The 20,425-nt window shown below is 41.9% G+C and overlaps 1 protein-coding gene across 2 annotated transcripts in view; it reads left to right on the forward strand.

Moving 5' to 3' along the window:
• The window catches only part of COL24A1 (collagen type XXIV alpha 1 chain), a 554,101-nt gene that overhangs the window by 264,040 nt on the left and 269,636 nt on the right, over positions 1-20,425 (forward strand). For both annotated transcript variants that reach the window (XM_029618163.1, XM_029618164.1), the window contains exon 20: positions 18,607-18,660. In XM_029618163.1, the coding sequence (XP_029474023.1) occupies positions 18,607-18,660 (54 nt within the window). The remainder of the gene's footprint in view (positions 1-18,606; positions 18,661-20,425) is intronic.

Consider the following 20,425-nt stretch of genomic DNA (forward strand, 5'->3'; position numbering starts at 1 on the left):
CTCATGGATGTTTGAAAGGAAGTAGGGTTGGTGACTAACTCTGGTCCTCAAGAGCCACAGACAGGCCAGGTTCGCAAGATGTTATCCATAATGAATATGCATGAAATATATTTGCATACAATGAAGGCAGTGCATGCAGATCTATCTCATGCATATACTCATTGTGGCTATTCTGAAAACCAGTTCATCATTACCAAAAAATGTTGTTCCAAGTGGATTACAGCAATATCAAACACAGAAAATACAAACAAAGCAATTCAATATTAAAAAGTAAATAAAATGGGTCATCTTAATTCAAAGCAAGCCTAAACACATGTGCCTTCGACGTGGAGTGTGTTTTGTTCTTTTGCTGGACTGGGTACAGAGCAGCTCTCAGAAGAAAAATCCCTTAAGGGCCTTGAAAGCTTTGATTCTTTCTGCTCCGTGTTAGAAGAACCTGGAAGCATGGGTGCAACAGTGACCCATGTTCTCCCCTGTGAGTTCCTGCATGCAGGGAGGCTACACATTAATTCAAGGAAACTTGTTCTACAAGTGAAAGAGAATTTCTTATCTTAAACAAGGAGACCAGTTGCTCATGCTTTGCCTCAGCAGAGGGGAATTAAAGGGGGTTTGGCATCTTTGTGGGTAGAAATGTCCCACTTTTTTTTTATTTTAAATCTTTTTATTAATTTAGATTATAACAGAATACAAATAGAATACGAACATTATTCTGGATTGTGTGCATACAATATACATGGATACCGCATAGAGAAAACAGTGTCCACAACCATCTGATAGCACAATAACCATATTAAACATAATCAGTCCAGGTATTGTTCACATACTAGTGCAACCTCTATCGAGGTAGATTTCAATAAAACCAGTAAGCTATTCACTCAGGGGTTATCGGGTACTTCATTTGCATTATCAGGGAAATGATGGTTCAGAAAGGGTCCCCAAACCTTAGAGACGTCTGCTTTCTTTTTTTCAGATTGTGCCTGCGCCATCATTTGTTCGAAGGTCGCTAGTTTGGTCATTTTATTCAGCCAGTGATTGAAGTGTGGGATGTCGTTTGAGATCCAGTGCGCCAATATTACTTGTTTGGCTATGATCCCTGCTTTGTTCACAAATATGGTTAGGTGTGGGCTAAACCGAAGATGGGGCGTTAGATCGCAGCCTGTCAGCCATATTTGTGGATGTAGGGGAATATTACTATTCCATATTGAGTTGCAAAAATTAGTTATTTGGACCCAGTAGCCTTTAAGCTTATCACAGGACCAAAAGCTATGAATATAGTCATCTCTATTATCCCCGCATTTCAGTCATATGGGAGATTTACTAATCCCAATCTTATACGCAAGATCTGTGGTGATATATGTTTGCCAAATAAATTTAAATTGCAGTTCTCTCAAATTGGCGTTTTCTGTAAGAGCCGGTATGTTGCCAAAATATGATTTTACAATATCTGGCGTAATCTGCAGTACTGTAATCCCCACCCATTTTTTGTTAATTTCTGTAAAGACATGTGATCCCATTATCTGTTTCAGAACTTTAGAAAATAAGGTACAGGACATTTTCACCTTTAGTTTAAAACCCAGTATTCTTTCCATTTGGGATCTAAGGTTAGTTGATAAACCATGTAGCCCAGAGGTCAGGACATAATGGCAGAGTTGCAGAAAGGCAAAAAAATCTCGCGGAGAGAGATCAAAAAGTGTTTGGAGTTCTTGAAAGCTATGCACATGATTTGTGTCTGGCTGCAGTATTTGTATAATATGTGTTAATCCCTTAGCTGCCCATTGTTGGAAGACTATGTGATCCCTCCCAGGTTGGAAGTTAGGGTTGGAACAAATGGGCATGAAGGCGGTGTGTGTGGAAGAAATCCCTAGGCCCTTACATAAGTATTGCCAAGCTTGTCTGCCCATCCGCACCAGGAGAAGTTGCTTATATGCTACCGGCATCTGTGCAGGGTCTAACTGTATCAAAGTCACAGGAGAGGCATCGTTCAAACTGGCTTATAAGAACTCTGTAGGAGAGAAATATTCCGTGCCCAATATCCAATCTCTCATGTGACGTAACATACATAAGAGATTGTACCTCCTAAAGTCTGGGCAAGCCAGCCCGCCCTCGTCTTTTGCTTGAATTAGATAACTTAAGGCCAACCGTGCTTTACGCCCTTGCCAGATAAAATGTCGGAGGGCTTTATTGATAGCTTTAACATCAGTATGAGTTAACCAAACTGGGAGCATTTGTAGCAAGTATAACCATTTTGGCACCTCTACCATCTTTAGGAGGTGGATCCTACCCGACATAGATAATGGTAAGGAATGCCACTGCATTAATCTCTTCCACATCTTATCCAGTGCCGGTCCTATATTGGCCTTATAGATAGTATTAAGTGAATTAGAGATTTGCACTCCTAAATATTTTATAGACCCAAGTGCCCATTTAAGAGGAAAGGGGGATCCCCAGTTCTGCTGAAGATTACCAAAAATATCTAGCGCTTCTGATTTGTCAGTGTTAATTTTAAGTCCGGAAAAGCGACCATATCTGAGTTGTAGAGATAATACTCTTGGTAGTGCTGATTGCAGGTGGGTCAGGAAAATTAAAATATCATCAGCAAAAGCAGCTGTTTTGAAGACTTGCTCACTGATATGCAAACCAGTAATCTGTGGATCTTCCGCGATGTATCGGAGTAAGGGATCAATAGCTAAAATGTATAGTAAGGGTGAAGGGGGACACCCTTGTCTTACCCCTCTCTGTGGTATAAATGCTTGAGAAAGTAAACCATTAGCGAATATGTGGGAGGAGGGAGTAGAATATAAAAGGGAAATGTAGGTAAGAATGTCCCCCTGCAATCCAAAGCGCCTTAGGACTGAAAAAAGGTAATCCCAAGAGACCCTGTCAAAAGCTTTTTCAGAGTCGAAACTCACTGCCATGGATGGTATGTTATTATTCTGGCAGTAGTTTATAGCCGTAAGGAGTTTGACAATATGAGAACTAGAAGAACGACCTTTAACAAAGCCCACCTGAGGAATGGAAATCAAACCTGGCAATACCAAACTCAACCTTGCCGCCAGCACATTTGCAAGTAACTTTAGGTTGCAGTTCAACAAGGAAATGGGTCGATAAGAGGCAGGCTGGCCTGGATCCTTGCCTGGCTTGGGAAGGACCGTGATGTAGGCTTTGTTAAAATCAGAGGGAAAGTGTCGGGAGACCAATGCTTGGTGAAAAAAGGATTGCAATGCCTCTACTACGCCTTCCCCTAAGATTTTATAAAAATCATATGTATTTATTTTTATTTAAAAAGCATTTGTATACCGTTTTTTTAAAAAATAGATTTTGTCAAAAACGGTTCACAGAATTAAAACAAAGGTAAAATAATCAAAATAAAATAGAATTTTTAAACTTTACATAAAATAGACAATGGCTAGACAGGGCGCTAGTATTTAAGACTTTAAAAAATAAAGTTTGGAGCCATGGGCTTATTGTTTTTGGGGAAAAAGGGAACGGAGGGGGTAGGGAAAAAGTACAATGTAGAAATTGTATGGTAATAAAGGGAAAAGAAGGAGGATATGTTAATTTGGAGGCGTATGAGTGAATAGGTATATTGAAGTTATAAATAGCATAGATGGAGGTTGTAGAGGGTGTAGTTGAGTTTATGAGTGTAGGTTAAATATTGGTGAATGAATTTAGTTAGATGAGGTGTTAAATGCAAGTTGAAAAAGATAGGTTTTGAGAGATTTTTTGAAATGAGAAGGATTGGATATTAAGCGGAGATGGTTTGGTAAAGAATTCCAGAGTATTGGACCGGCTATTGAAAAGGCTCTTTCTGGTGAGGTCTAATCTGGCTTGTTTAGTAGAAGGGATATCTAGTAAATTTTGGTTAAGTGATCTTAGATGTCGTGTTGGTTTGTATATGCGTAATAGTGAGCAGAGCCAGGTGGATGTATGATTATGATTATGAATTAAGTTATGAATAATGGAAAGGATTTTGTATTTTATTCTGAACTTTATGGGTAACCAATGTAACGATTGTAAAATAGGAGTGATATGGTGATGTAGAGAAGTTCTGGTTAGTATCCGGGCTGCAGAATTTTGGATCAGTTGAAGTGGGTATAATGAAGAGTCTGACATTCCTAAGAAAAGAGCATTACAGTAGTCTAGGCCAGAGAAGATTAAAGATTGAAGAATGGTTCTATAGTCTCAGTAGAAGAGTAGAGGACGAAGGTGTTTTAACAGACGTAGTTTGAAAAACGATTTTTTTGTAAGTGAGGATATGTGTTGTTTTAAAGAAAGATCTGAGTTTATGTTTACACCTAGGCTTATGGTAGAACGTGTTATGGGAATAGTGACATTATTGATTGTCAGATGTGGTGGTGGACCTAATGAAGAATCGGAGATGGAAGTTAAGTGTATAAGCTCAGTTTTTGCCGGGTTTAATTTTAATCGATTATGGGAGAGCCAGGAATTGATAGTAGATAAATAAAGGGAAACTAAGGATAGAGTGTCTGACCATGATGATTTATATGGAACAAAGAATTGAATGTCGTCTGCATAAATTTTGAATTGAAGATTGAGGGAGGATAGAATGTTGCATAAAGGGAGAAGATATATGTTAAACAAAATAGGAGAAAGAGATGAGCCCTGAGGAACGCCGGAGTTAATGATGTATGGGGAGGAGTAATGCTGATTGTAATTGACTTGTTGAGGTTGGTTAGAAAGAAAGGATGTAAACCAATTCAGAACTGTACCTGTGATTCCTATGTTTTGAAGACCTGAAATGAGTATCTGATGATTAATGGTATCGAATGCTGCTGATATATCTAAGAAAACTATAATGTAGTCTGTATATGAATCGAATACACGGAAGAAAGTATCAAAGGAGGATAGAAGAAGTGTTTCTGTGGAGTGACCTTTTCTGAATCCATGTTGATTGATATGAAGGATATTGTGCTCAGTTAGAAAATCGGTTAACTGATGGAGTACTACAGATTCTATTAGTTTGGCTAGGGAAGTAAGAGAGGCTATGGGTCTATAATTGTTAAGATCAGATGTATCTTTTGCTTTTGCTTTTAAAATTGGCAGTATAGAGGTCTTTTTTAAAGTGTGAGGGAATTTACCTGATTCTAGAGATTGATTAACTAAAAGGGTGAGAAAAGAGCAGGCTTCGAGTTTGAGAGCTTTGAAAAAGGCTCCAGAACAGGGGTTATAGGGGGAATTGGACGGTTTTTGTTTGTTTATAATGGCTAGGATAGAAGTATCTAATATAGGGGTGAATTCTGACCATGATTGACTAGGTACTTCCTTTTTCTGGGTGGGATAAGGAAGGTTTGAGAATTCTGCAGAAATGTTGAGTACTTTAGTTTCAAAATGTTTGGCAATTTTATTGCAGAAGATGGTATCAACATTTATAGAGTTTTCATTTTGGAGAGTAGTTAAGGTTTTTACTATATTAAATAGTGTGTTTGGGTTGCCATTGGCTTTGGCAATGATGTTGGCATAGTAGAGTTTTTTTGTTTGGTTTATTTCTTTATTGTAACGACGTAGTGTACAGCGGTAGTTGTTTTTTAATTCTGTAGTTTTGTTATTGCGCCATTTGCGTTCTAGTTTCCTAAGAAGAGTTTTAAGGGTGTGCAATGATTTTGTGTACCAAGGAGCATCAATTTTCTTTTTATTTCTATTTTGTTTGATCTGTCTAAAAGGGGCAATTGTATCGGGACCTGGGGCCTTCCCGGATTTGCTCTTTTTCATAGCTAAGGATAATTCGTGCCTGGAAATGGGGATATTAAGGCGTTCTTTTTGAATGTCTGTCAATGTGGGGAGTTTCAACTTGCTAAAAAAAATCATCTTCCTCCAGAGAACTTCCTGGTCTATCCTCCGTGTAGAGTTGTGCATAAAATGTGCGAAGAACTTCGCATATCTCCTCTCCCTTATGCACCCATTCACCCTGAGTCGTCTTCAGTTTTTCTATTTAGGATTTACTGTGCCTAGCTCTAACTAAATTGGCTAACAGCTTTCCCGCCTTGTTTCCAAAACGAAAGAATGTGTGTTCTTTAAATTGGAAAGACCTCAATGCCCTTTGGTGTAATTGTGCCTGCAGCATCCCTAAAGTTCTATTATATTGTGTCCTGTTAACTGGAGAAGGGTCCTGAATCATGGCTTGCTTGGCCTGTTTCGGTTGTTGATCTAAAGTCAGAATACTGGCATTGAGGACTTTATTTCTATGCCGCAAAAATGAGATTATCTCTCCTCTCATTACTGCCTTTCCTGTTTGCCAAAACAGATCCGGGTTTTCTCTATGTTGGTTATTATGATTTTGGTATTGATCCCATTTATCTTTTAAATAATCATGGAATTTTTTTATCATCCTTAATATATGTAGGGAACTTCCAACATCTGCTTTTTGGTAGATTATCTTCCCAGTTGATATTGGCCCATATCAAAGTATGGTCCGATACTCCTGGGGAGTCAATCCCCGTGGAGGAGATAAGGGGAAAGAGAGAAGTATCACCCAGTATATAATTGATTCTGGAGAGCATACCATGAGCTTTAGATATGTGGGTATAATCCTTTTCATCAACATGGAGGACCCTCCACTAATCCATAAAATTCAACTCCCGACATAACCTGCCAATTAGTGTCAGTTTATTATAACTGAGCTGTGGAGATTTCCCCGAAGATCTGTCAATGAGGGGGTCTGACGCACTGTTAAAATCTCCTACTAGTAATTGTTTACCCATACCAAATGCATGGAATAAATTTGCAATTTTGGCAAAGAAGTCAGGGGAGGGGGAGTTGGGTCCATAGATATTACCAATCGAAATGTCCTTGCCATTCAGTTTCCAAATTATGAATATGTACCTTCCCTCCGGGTCTATAAGCTCCTTGATTAGTTGAAAAGAAAGACTTTTGTGTATTAATATTGCCACTCCGGCTTTTTTTCCAAATGCTGCAGAAAAGTAGCATTGCCCAACCCAATCTCTTCTAAGTTTTTTGGATTCCAACTCAGTCAGATGTGTTTCTTGTATACATGCTACCTGCACTTTGGAACGTTTTAAGAACTGTAAAACTTTTGTTCTCTTAATCGGGTGTCCTAGCCCATTTACATTTAAACTAGCTAGTTTTATGTAATTCCTACCCGTCTCTTTGAAAAGACTTTATGAACACTGTATTCTGCGAAGAGAAGATGACAGGTTTCCCAGACTAAACCCATCATCTGAGTAAATGTCATCCTAGAATACATTTTGGAATACCCCACTGACCGTTTCCTTGCCTGCAATTTCAACAAAATTACACAAAGAAAAAGAATTTTTAAATACCCTATGCTGCAATTACCCTCCCTTCCCTCACCCCCTCTCCCCTTACCCTTATCCCCTGCCTTATCCCCAAACGTCATTAGATTCGCATTAGGATTTCTCACCAAGGGAGGAAGCCTGGGAGGTACACTGCTAATGCATCATGCCCCCACCCCTCTGCAACATCGTCAGAAAAATCAAATGTGAACAATAGTAAGACAATTAACTCACTTCTCCTTAGCAATATTTACAGTTCGTCACCTGCTCATTAGTTAACAGACAAGAATAACAGTTAAGTAGAAATTTCAAAATCAAAAACTGTAATATGATTAAATCGGCAGACACCAGAGGTTTGCAATAGGAGGCATCAGATATCGGCACTGGACCTGTCTCCAGCATTTCTATCTAGATCGTGTTTAACTCCTTTCAGAGTTTAGGAGATGGCAGAGTGTACTGCCGCAGACCTGTTGACTATGCCGATATTATCTCACAGCTCGACTCCACGTTCCTAGACAGTCCCGCAGCCACCTGGAAGCCGGTTGACTTGAGCACAGAGTAAACCTAGTGCTGTGTATAAATTCGTGAATTTCCAGTAACTGTGATTTAGGAAGTATATCGTCACTTGTACCGGCGCTGCATCATTTCCATTCTTCTTGGTCAACGTAGTCTGTGCTTTTAAAATACATGTCTTATGGTCTGCTATGCGCCATGTCCATCAAGGCCATATGTTCGCAAGGACAGTATCATAGTAAGCTGGCGCAGATAATAGGCTCAGATCACAGGCGCCATTGTTTTTGAGCCAGCACATACGAAATAGTGCTAGTGTTATCCATATACCATGCCAATCATGTGAGTCTCATTATTATTTCTCTTTCTTTCGCCGGGAAGGAACAAAAGTTCAACAGAAACATTGTGGCAGTGAAAAGCAGGTATTTTAAATAGTATCAAGATAAACATAGGAGCATTATAACAGTTCACATGTTATTTAGGAACTCTTTCGCCTGTTCCACAGCCGTAAAAACATGCTCCCTACCTCCATGTTTGAATCTCAAGATCGCTGGGTACGCAAGTTGAAACAGACTATTCTTGTTAAAGAGATCTGTGCAGATCGGGCTGAACTGCTTGCGCGTATGAGCCAAAGCCGCAGAAAAATCATGATATAGTCGTATTTCAGCATCCTTGTACTTTAACACCTGTTGCGCACGGTAAGCTTGAAAAATTCTTTGTTTTTGCGACCAGTTCAGCAGTTTAGCTATTATCAGGCGTGGGCGGGTGTCTCCGTTGCGCTTCCTGCCTAGCCGGTGCGCTCTTTCAATATGGAAGGTCTGGCCTAAATCTGGTAGGCCCAAAGCTTCAGGAAGCCACGTTTCCAAAATGGATTCCAAATTTGATTCTCCTACTGTCTCCGGGAAGCCAGACAAACGGATGTTATTTCGTCTGGCTCTATTTTCTAAGTCATCAATTTTTTCATTTTGCGCCGCTACGGTAGTTTCCAGAGCTTGTACTCGGCTCTGCGTGGCCAGGGAAGAATCCTCTAGTTCAGAGACCCTGGTTTCTATCTCCGCTGGGCGCAGCGGTATTTCTGCAAAGGAATTTTTCAGCTCCTTAAGTTGTGTAAATAGATCGGTGAATCTTCCGTCAAGAGCTGCGACTACTGCATTGGTGACAGTAACAGTAAGGTCCGTCGGTGAAGTGGAGGAAGTTGGCGTGCTAGGAGGTGTCAACTTGCTCGGAGCGTCCACCATTTTGAGTGTTGCCTGACCCGATTTTTCTTTTTCTTTTTTACTTCCCTTCAAGGGCATGCTAGACGAGCCTTTAAGCATAAATTTGTCTATAGACATTAATTTCCAATATCCGATGAAAATGAAGTTGTTTGATGAAAAATTCGAGATGTTCGCTGATTGCAGAGGGGTGGGGCACAGAGCTGAAACAGAGACATCTGCTCAGCTACATCGCATCATGTGACCTCCGAAATGTCCCACTTAATGTGACCAAGCTCAGGAGAGATCAGGAAAGGTTGTTTTTTTTTCTTGAGGGCACCTTGAGTGGCTCAATTGTTAACGTTAAGCTCAAGATACAGTCCAGATATGATGGGAGAGTTTGATTTCATAGAAATGATTGCATTGATCTTGAGTTCTTTTGGGGAGGTTCACATTTAGATAGGGGGAAACTTTAATCTGGTTTTGGATCCAGGAGTGGAAAAATCAGGTTCTACCTCGAGAAAGTGATGTAAGGAGAATCAGCATTTGTTAGGAATAGAAAATATGCGATAGGCTTGGTTGATAATTGGAGATCTCTCTTCCTTAAGGAGAAGGGCTCTGCTTTCCAAGCAACTCCTCATAACTCATTCATATATCGATATGTTTCTTGGGGAGGAGGGATAGGGCATTCTTTGTATTACAGGAGGTTAAAGTGGGTCTGATCACACCCTGCCAATGTGTTCCTTTTTTATTCTGACTACTTGTCAGTTCACAAAGAAAAGGAACTATGAAGGAGGAATCACTGAAAAATGTGGAATTGCAGAGCGGTCTAGAGGACCCTTGATGAATATTTTGTTTTGAGTGACAAAGAGGGAGAGTCTGCTGGGGCACCAAGGGCTAAGGGAGACTCGTATCTTCAATAACAAATCAAAGGAAATGCTGTTATAAGTGGACTTGAGCATTGAAAATTCAAATAAAGGATATTGTTCAGAGGTTTTGAAAACTATAATTGTACACAAGAGGGGAAAATCTGAGAAAAACCAAGCAATTTTTTTTTTTGACAAAGGATACAGAGCAGATAAGCTTTTTGTGCCTCTGCTCTTAACCATACTATGCCGAATGGTTTAATTTCATTGATTGATCAGAGGGGAAAGCAGCTTTCAAGGGCAGCTCTTATAGACCCCTTTCTCTCTCGTATTATTACTGCAAAAATTTAGCCAAAGTTCTAGGCACGATCAGATGGCTTCCATGAAAGGTAAAAGATCCCTTAATTTAACTCAAGGGCAGAGGAGAGTGAAAGTTTGATTCATAGGGCTAGAGTTCAGCAAAAGTTTGTTGGAATTGGCTTAAATTTTAATTGATGGATAAGGGCTATGTACTGTACACTAGACCGAAAGCAGCCGTGCAAATTAATGAGAGATATGTTTGCATTAGGAGATGTAAGACAGGATTGCCCTTGGTCACCTTTATTGGTTACAGTAGTGATGACTGACAGAAAATATTTGACAGACTGTTGAAATGAAGGCTATATGGGGAGAGGGGGGTAAAGAAATATCCATCGATATTTGCCCTGATCCCCACCATCTCCTTCCACCACTACCTCCTCTATTTCCACGGATTGGTTCTGCTGCTGCTGTTACGTCCCACCCACCGCTATACTCACTCCTCCCCCTCTTGCAGAAACATCTCACGGCTATTTCCTGGTCTTGACGACGTCAGGGAAGGGAGCCAGGACTGCTGGAGTCAGGAAAACTCATAGCCGAGTAGAAGCACTGTCCAACTGCAGGAGTGCTCAGATAGACAGAAGCCCCCCTCACAACCTCTGACCTCGCGCTGGAATGTCCCTCCATCGACGTACCAATGATGGCATCGCAGGAGGGGACACTTCTGTGGCTGGGCCATATTGAATGACTTTTGAGACGTTTTTTGGCTTAAAATGGCTCCTGATTCAGAGATAAAGACTCCTGGATTCCTTTAAATGAAATTAAAAAAAAAAATACCATTGAGGCGTAGTATTGACCCTAAAAAAAGTCTTACATTCCAACCATTCATGCGATCTGGACAATACCTGTATGTATCTACATGTGGCATCCCAGTGACTGTTATTGCTTGCCGTACATTGTCTTCAGTGATGTGATCTTGTGAATCTCCCTCCCCCTTAATAAAATATCTTAAGGGTAAATATCAAACAGCCTGCATAGGCTGAAGCTTAAGGGTACTTTTTACCTGCAGACTTTAGCCAGAAATTTCAAAGAAGATTTATGCGCATAAATCTGCCTTGAAAATGAGCAGCCATGCACGGAACCCCGGCATGGCATACATACACAAAGTTAGACCTTCCTGAGAGGAGGAATAACTTTGAGCTTAATGATTTGCAGACATACTTCTGAAGATCTAATGTGTGCGCATAAATCCCAATCCTGCTCCCCTGCCCCCTCCCCCATGTGCACTTTCACACGAATACCCGCTGGGGCTGTGCGCGTACATGCCTTTGATAATTACCTCCTTTACGATAACAAAGTGCAAGAGAGTTGGCGAGAGAGCTTCTTGATAGGAAATTGGTAGCACGTCGCTGGCTATAACTTGCAATAAAACGACTGCAAATGTGAAGCCTCTGCAAATATACCCCTTGCTTTTAAACTGGGAAGAGACTTACCTTGTACATCTCTTCAGCTCTGTTCCTTCTATGTAATATTCACAGAGGCCTTGCACCATTCCCTGTGTTCAGTTTTGCTGATTATTACCAGACAGAATGCACTGTGGTAAACACATGCTTTGGATAATATTTTAATCCTCTGACTGGGGATCCTCCAAGCAGATGCTTTGTAAATGTTTCCCGTGCTCAGAGACGATGGCGTGATGGCACCTTGCTTTAATTGTAGGTATGCCATCTAGTGGTAATTTGGGATTGTTGTACTAATGCTGCCTTGACTATCTAGGGGAAAATGTGACAGATATGGATATCGATACACAGCAAAGGCAAAGAAATTTAAGATCATTATTAAAATGTTTTAGTTTTTTTTTGTTTTTTAAAAAGATCAGAGGCTCAATAGATATATTTCCATAAATGCACAGTACGACAAAATCATTGGAAGACCAAGTCTTGTAGAGTGAAGTAGTCGAGAACAAATTAACTAGGTAACATAATTATGGAGGGCAATTTTCAAAGCCATTTACCAGGTCAAAATGACCAAACTATAAATTGCCCTCGTCAACTGCGGCTAAAAGCATGGACGTGTTCCCTGAAGCACGTTCTCCTTACTGTAAGGTGCATTTAAAGGAAGCATTCCAGTTGGCGTGTTTAGGTTAGGAGAGAAAAGTAGCACGGGTGCATGGGATTCCCAGAAATGCGTGCGCTGTTTGGCCCCGCTGCTCAGCCACCCACGCCAAAGGGTGCAAAGTGCGCACACACTTTTAGAGAGCCCTCCTAACGGCCCACATCGGAAAGGTCGACAAACACGCGCACAAGTTACACCAGTTTTCAAAGTGAGCTTCCTCACACAGTAGGTTGACTTTGAAGATCATCCCACGAAAACTACCCGCAAGCAATTACGTCTGCTAATTTGTGCGCGGGGATTTTTCAAGGACATTTGGGTGCGTGCTTTTGAAAAATCCAAAAAGTAAGTGCCCGAGCCGAAACCCCTCCCCAACTCTGCTCCTGGAAAAGCCTCTGGGTAAATTTACGCGTATATGGGATGTGCACCTTCAAGTTCACCCACATATCTCTTGTTTTTGTTAATTTAGTTATTCCCCTAAGTTCCATGTAAACCGGCCTGATATGAATCCCTTCATGAAGACCGGTATAGAAATATGTTAAATTAAATAAATAAATAAATAGCTGGCAGGCAGTTTTATAACAAACCATTTTCACGGAAAAAGTACGGTCTCACCCACGGAAATGCCTGTGAAAATCACCCTCCCTGCTCATTTTCAAAGGTAAGCAGTGCGTGTCCCCAGAATGTATATTTCCAATCTGGGAGTGGATAGTACAATAAATTAGTTATTCCACTCTGTCACTTTTATTGCATAAAAGGGCAATCACATTTTGCTGCATTAGTCAAAAATACTAATGGCCTTGTGTAATATTTTCTAAATCAGTGTTTTGTTCCAAAACTGTGAATCCTTTGTCTGAAGTTTCTCACTTGTGGCCGCATTCGCTAAGCTTTTTTCCTCTAGACAAAGAAAGGCTTAGTGAATTAGGCCCTTGATGTTCTAGGAGCCTGGGTAACATTTAATACACCATAGCAGGACTGTTCCACATTAGCTTGAGGCTTTCTTCTGCTTTTCAGATGAAGGAGGCTTAAATGAAATGTTACATGTGCCGACGCTGGGATCTTCAGCTTCTACTTTACTTGGTTTTCTGGAAACCCAGTAATGCGGTATTGTTGGTAAATAGGAACCAGTTGACGTGCTCCGTCTGCCCTCACTGCAAACGCTTTCTCCAGTTATCCCCCTTGGCACCACCTCCCTGTATCTGTTCCAAGAAGGCTTGTTTCAGTGTAGTGGAGAACCCTTTTGTGTCTGTGTTGAGGAGGAGGGAGGATGTGGGTATCCTGGCTCAGATTGTATTTGGCTCCAGAACCTACCGATCCAGTGTTGGATTTAGGCCGTTGCCTACCTGGATGCATGATTCTGAGGAAAACAAGTTTATACGCCCATGTCTAGAAAATAGCGAAACAACAGGGTCAGCCTTGGTCCTGGGGAAAAAAAAAAATGTGCAGCCAGTCTGCAACTTTGTTTGGATCCGGTTTGCTCTGTATTAGAAGCTCCCAATGAGAAAATCTAAACATTTATACCCCAGTGCAAAGGCGAGCCAGGGAAAATATGATAAAGACCTTTAAATACCTGAAAAATATTCATAATGTACAAAAAGTAAACTTGTGTGGCGGGATCCTCAGTCCGCCACTAAAAGCCCTTAATTCCATTCCTGTGGATTTAGCACCTTGTAAGTTACCCATCCCCTCTCACCCTCCTCCCACCCAGGAGAGCCGGGATTGGTTGCTCTTTGCTTTATAACCAGCCATTTTGTGGATTTAAGAGCGGCAGGTTTCATTTTCAGTGCAGACACCAAGCATTAAAGATGTTTGTCCTTCCATGGCGAGGCCTCCCTGCCTCATCAGTTTTTTACTATGGGAGAGGAGCCTCTAGGGGTTTAGTTACCCTAAGGATGTCTTTTTGCTGGAACTCCCACGGGACTCCCGCTCCAGGACTGGAGACCAGCGAGCCTTCACTCCCTGAATGTGGCAAGCACCTGTGACAGGCTTTGACTGGGTGAGACGATTGAAGGCTAGAAGAATCCTGTTTTTGGAAGGGACTCTTTGTTTAAACTCTGCCCCTCTGGGAAAGCTCATTCTTGCTGGCTGGACTCAGAGGACAGGGGCTGAACACCAGTGGGCCCATTTACCTCATGAATGTGGCGAGCACCTGTGACAGCAGAACACCAGTCTGGGAAGACTTTTTTGATTAGGAAAGTATTTTCTCTTTTGTTTTGTGAGGAGGTTTTTTGGGCCATCCGTCCTCACTGGGAGCCGGGCTGGACTAGCAGGCTTCTGAACCTCAGACTTTTTAACCCGAGGAGTCATCCTTTTCAGAACGTCTGAAAGGACCTGGAGACTCCATCTGGATCTCCTTCCACGGGACCAAGAGGCAGGGCTGGGTGATCGGTGAAAAGCTGGAGATCAAGGTAGGACGGTTTTTGCTACGTTAAAAGGAGACCCCTGACATAGGAATCCTGGTTAAGCTACTGGGAGAGCTTTTAGTGCACATTTACCAAGAGCATGAGACTCTCTACCAGTTTGCTGAAGAAATGGACACCTACCCACAATGAAACACCCTAACTGTACAAGGAAACATCTGTAACTGCACACTCATTTAAAAACAGACTTTTATTTGCCTTTAACTAATCAGTAAGACTATTATTTAACGCCCAGTGCTCAGTCCTGCCTGTTCTGTTTACAGCAGCTCCCTCCAGGAGTTACCACAACTACCATCACACGTAGGATCACACACCATTGTCTGAGCCATAGACGAGAGCCTCCCCCCCCATATAAAGAATCCAGCTCTGGGACAGAGAGCTCAGGACCTGGGAGGAACAGTCCTGAAGAGTATAAATTAGATGTGTGCCCTAAGGGAATGACCACTCACAAAAAAAAAATAAAAATAAAAGTTGCACTTGGTTTGCGGGAAAGGAAGCTCCAAGAGGGCAGAAGAAGGAGAAACGTTATGAAACATGGAAAGGGTGGAAGAAGCTTGGATCTGGAGGCTAAAACAGTAACAGAATTTAAGAAGGTATAGGATAAGCACAGAGGATCTGTAGTTGCTAAAAAGGAGAGAGCAGAAAACATGACCTAGCTACACATATTTATCTTAGCGCCATATTCACCTGATTCATCAGGGGCTGCCAGAATGTATGGGCATGAAAGGTTAGAAGGCCTAGCAGTAACCCAAGCAACCTCGTGACTGGGTTGTCTGGCAGTGATGGCAGAATTAAATAGCAGTTAGGTCTGTCTGGCAGGCTACAAGTTCTGTAAGAACTAGAAGACCTAGCAGAAATGCAGGCCAGCCTAGTATTGTTGTTGGCTGTTTAGGTTGTCACAGAGCCTTGTGGGTACTGGAGGGACCTGAGTTGGGTTCCTGTATATTCTTCTAACCAGGCTGGTGGAGCACAAAGTAGGAAGATTAAAATGAAGGACCTGGATAAGGGGAAATCTAGTAGTTGGTCATTCTTTGTGGCTTGCAACTGGAATGAATATCCTTATCAGAGTGAACAGTGCATGCAGATCTAGATAACTGGCAAGACTGGATGGGCTGATGGTCTTTTTCTGCTGTCATTTACTATGTTACAGTTATCCTGGCCTAGTTCATAATTTATTTTTTTTGGTTTTGTTTCTTCAAGCCATGTCTAGCCCAGCTTGGACTGCAGTCCAAACTATCAGGATTGGTCTTCAGGACCAGATATACATCTCATGAGCCCCCATGCACAGGATCAGGGACAGTGCAACAGTATTAGGTATCCTAGGCTAACCTTACAGCCTTGCCTGTCCCCCCCCCCCCCCCTGCAGCCATCCTCTAATGCAAATGTTATGCATTTATAATAACAGATTTTACATGAAAAAAGACAATGCAGTCTTTGTGGAAAAATACCACAGCAACATGTACTGTATATTCTAGGTCACACACACACACACACACACACACATGTCCTCGTACTCTCACATTCATGCTGTGCTGACACAGTCTCTCTCTCTCATGCTCATGCTCACACACACACAATCTCACACCCACTCTCACTTCTCTCCAGAATCCAGGGCTTAATTTGTAGACAAAAAGGAAGTGGAACTGTGGAGTAGTGGTGGGAGGAAGGAAGGAAGTAGGGCCAGGACCTGGTGTGAACACGCCCTCTCACACACACATACAGGTATACATACACACTCTTTCTCCTTATCCCAGTGATTTTCCTTTCCCAACCACCACCAGTGCTCGACCAGCAGCTGTTCTTTGCCCATGAGTGCTTGATGAGTGGCTGTAGGGTGAGCGCTGGTAGGGGCAGGAGATGGAGAATCACTGGAGTAAGAAGAAACCAGGGTAGAGAGAATTGGGGTCCTTTCTGTCTTCCCACCTCCTGATCCTTCAGCCCATGACTCCCCCAGTGGTCCTTGTTCCCCCTAGTTGTCCTAAAAACCCCGAAGTCTCAACCTGCTTGTCCTCAATTCCCCCCTCTCCCCGATAGTTATTAATCCCCCTTCCGCTGAAAGTGATGGTCTCCTGCACTTCTCCTCCTGGCCTCTTCTTTGAGCCTGACTCAGCTGGCTCTTCTCTGCCTTGGGTAATGGAGGTGGGCCTAGACTGATGTGCACTGCTCACTTTCCTCAACCCCCTTTGATGGAGAGGGCCTAGCCTGGAAGTGAAAAGCGCAGCTTACTCTTTGCCTCCTCAGTGAGGCAGGAAGGGAGCAGATCCATGGGTTCTCCCTTCTCCCACCACACACCCTTTCTATCCCCTACTCCCATTCACTCTTTCCCTGTCCGTCCCCCCCCCGATCAACTTACTGACAGTCCCACTGATTCCTTCACTCACACTCCTCAGCACCTTAAATCCCCTTATTCATTCTCTCCTTGCTCTCCCACAACCTACAGCCCCTCCAGTTCACTCACTCCCTTCCCTATGAGCCACTCACTCACTCTTGCCCTTCCCCACACTCATGCGCGCTCCAGGGTTGTTTGAGTCTGCAGCCACGTTCCTGCTTGGCACGCGACATTTTCTTTGAAGGGCTTAAGTTGTCCTTCGTGGCACGTCCTTTACGCAGTCGCATCGTGTCTGACAGGCGATAACCCCTTTATTTCCTCCCTCATGAAGAAGCAGATTGCACAAATTACTGCAGAAGGTGTCAGTGGTTTTGGGGGTGATAGTATGTCAGACCTGTAAAATTAATTCTCTCATTTAGTGTTATCTTTTCAAAATAAACGTCTAGCGAGCTCCGAATTTGCGGGGAGATTACCTCTCTTTTAAAGTAGCGAGATCTCTGAAATAGAAGACCAAAGGACATAGTTTAACGACCTTGGATAGGACCTTCATTAGACAAACTGAAATATGTAGCCTACTAATTATTTGATTACCTTTCTAAGTAATGGATTACATTGGGGTATTGCTTTTTAAAAAGTGATTTAGTTAAATCAAATTTTTGAATGTAGAAGTAATATAAATTACTCACAGATTAATATTCAGAGAGCTTGGCTAATTTTTCCTGGCATGGCATTTCACTGTGTTTGGGCAATGCTGAATATATGGGCTGCCCAGGCAAAGTTTCAGGGTTAAAGTTAGCCGGATAAGCATATCCGACTAACTTTAACTAGACGCTTTGCAGCTGAATATGGACCCCAAAGTTACCAGGGTAACTTTATACGGATATATTTAGCGTCACTTTTCACTGGATTGGTGCTGCTGAATATCCAGCTAAGTTTATCTGCCCAGCAGGGTTTTTAATATGTTCTATTGTATCCTTTTTCCATTCGTGTTTTGGTTGACATGCATCATCTCCCCAGGTATGCGTGAACGTTTTGAAGTCAAAACTCCAGCCGAACCTGGTTTAGTGTCAGACAAAATCTATGGATGCCGGGGAGGTTCAGTATGGATCTGTGGAAATCTGCACTAGATTTTGCTTGGATCCACCTTGGATTTACATGGGTCTACCGTGGACTCTACCAGCCAGTCCTCTTTCTCATTAGTATTGAATCGACCCGCAGAACCCTCTGATGTTATTCCACAACTTTTGCGCATTGGACTGCATGCCTTTTTTATTATTTTTAAGAAACTTTGCACTTTCCTAGTGTCCCTAAGTCTCTTCTGAGCTGAGGGCACTTAACCTGTCCAGCTATCGAAAACAGATTCTCATTCTGTGTTTTGACAAAAATCTGAGAAAGGGTTTTGTGTGGCTCTGGGAATTATTGTACACACAATGATGCATTTCTGCTCACCAGTGAGATTTAAGCACCTTCGCCAAGAAAGTACTGGTAATTAATGTAAAAGCACCCAGTGATTGATCACATTATCCACGAAATGTAGCCAATAATGTGACGATTTTCTAAAATAATATTGTCAGACTTGACAGTGTCACATTTTGTTCCATTGAACAGGGTTTCCCGGGAGACATTGGTGCGCCAGGAATAAATGGACCTGAAGGACCAAAGGTAAGCGCAACCTTTCGGAGTTTTTAACCAAAGAGTTGACAGAATCCATGCGGGCGAGAGCTGTGAGAGGGGTAGTAAAGAAATCAGATATTCCCAACAAAATAATAAGTAAGGAAAGTATTTAAGGCAGCCGTTTTCCATCCTCAGAACCCCCTTCCGGAATGGCAGCTTTGCTTTGCTTATTGTTTCATTGTGAGCACCCTGTGTTGTTGTTGTTGTTAGCTGTGTGATCTGTACACGTTCCTCAGCATCTACGTTTGCGTATGTCCTGTGGGCGCTACACGAGCTACAGGAGGCTGGCTCTGATCACTTCGTCCAGTGAAACTGTTGAACGTGATTTTCAGAATCTAGAGAAGTGTCGTAACTTAAAAACTGCTGCAGATACAGGAAGACGAGAAATTGGGTAACTAGCGTGCCACTCACCATTGAGGCTGCATTTTGTTCACACTTGTATTCCTCATCATTTTGAGATAATTGAAGAAGCAGAATGGAAAGGATTCGCTGCCTACATTTAGTAACTTATTAATGGTGATTATGTTATCTGGCATTTAGACTGAGTAACGCACAGAGACATGTACACTAACAGTATTATATAAATAAATATTGGGCCTGAGTTTTACAAGCATTTACACACTTGAAACTTGCTTTTACATTTTTAAATGCACTTTGTCAAGTGGACTTTTGAAAATTGCTACAATATATGCTACTGAATTGCTCATTGGATTTACCCATGTTAAGTGCACTTATCAGGGGTAAATGGCTTTTCAAAAATTGCTGCAATAGTATGTTACATGCACATGCATAATTCCTTTGAAAATTCATCTGTTTTTAGTTTTACAGTACATGTAAAACCCACTTTTAAAATAATAATGAGTGTAGAGGGTAACCCAGTAATTAGAGCAATAGGTTGAGAAGCCAAGATTCAACTCATGCTTCTCCCACTGACACTCCTTGTGACCGTGAGCAAGTCACTTAATCCTCCATTGCCTTAGATACTTATTTAGATTATGAGCCTAATAGGGCAGGAATGTACCTACTATTTATGTCTGTAACTTTCCCTTAGCCTGGATTTAGAAAGGGAAGTAATTAAAATCCAAAACTTAAATCTTAAATAGAAAGTACTGGGAAGGTCTTCAGACTCCAGTAAAAATCCCTTGGTACCTAGTACAGATCCTCTACTATGACTTACATCCTGGGTGTCCTCAGGAATGTTACTTTATCTCGGTAAGAGATCTATTTACTAAGTCATGTTAGAACTCAAGTGAAAACCTCCCCCACTCCTTATCCTCATCCAAGGCTCAACTGTACCCCACATACATTTGGATTTGCTTTCCATTTTCTGAAAGATGACCTTTTGGCTTTAACTGCCTCTTTCACCTCACTATTTTACCATGCTGGCAGTCATTTGGTCTAACTTCAACCTTTTTTAGAGCATGGAATACATTTTATCTGGGCTTCCTTTATTCAATTATGTTTTTTGCCACTCTTTCTCTTTATTTTTAATTTCTTTTTCTCCTATTTTCCTTCATCTTTTTTCTACACTTAGTGCATCCTATCACGTCCTCTCCCAAAGATGTTTATAATTCTTGTCCCCTCTTTTGCTCCCTATGAGGTAGATTTTTAAAAAGTACTTAAAAAAGTAGATCTTAAAAAAGTTACGCTTGAGGCAGGCGTAACTTGCGTGCGCCACCTCGGCATCCCCCGGCACAGGCCGCAGTGCTGGGGGACTCGGGACCGCCCTCCCGGCCCGACCCCGAACCGTCGC

The sequence above is a fragment of the Rhinatrema bivittatum genome, chromosome 10 (genome assembly GCF_901001135.1).
Source record: "Rhinatrema bivittatum chromosome 10, aRhiBiv1.1, whole genome shotgun sequence".
NCBI classification, from domain to species: domain Eukaryota; kingdom Metazoa; phylum Chordata; class Amphibia; order Gymnophiona; family Rhinatrematidae; genus Rhinatrema; species Rhinatrema bivittatum.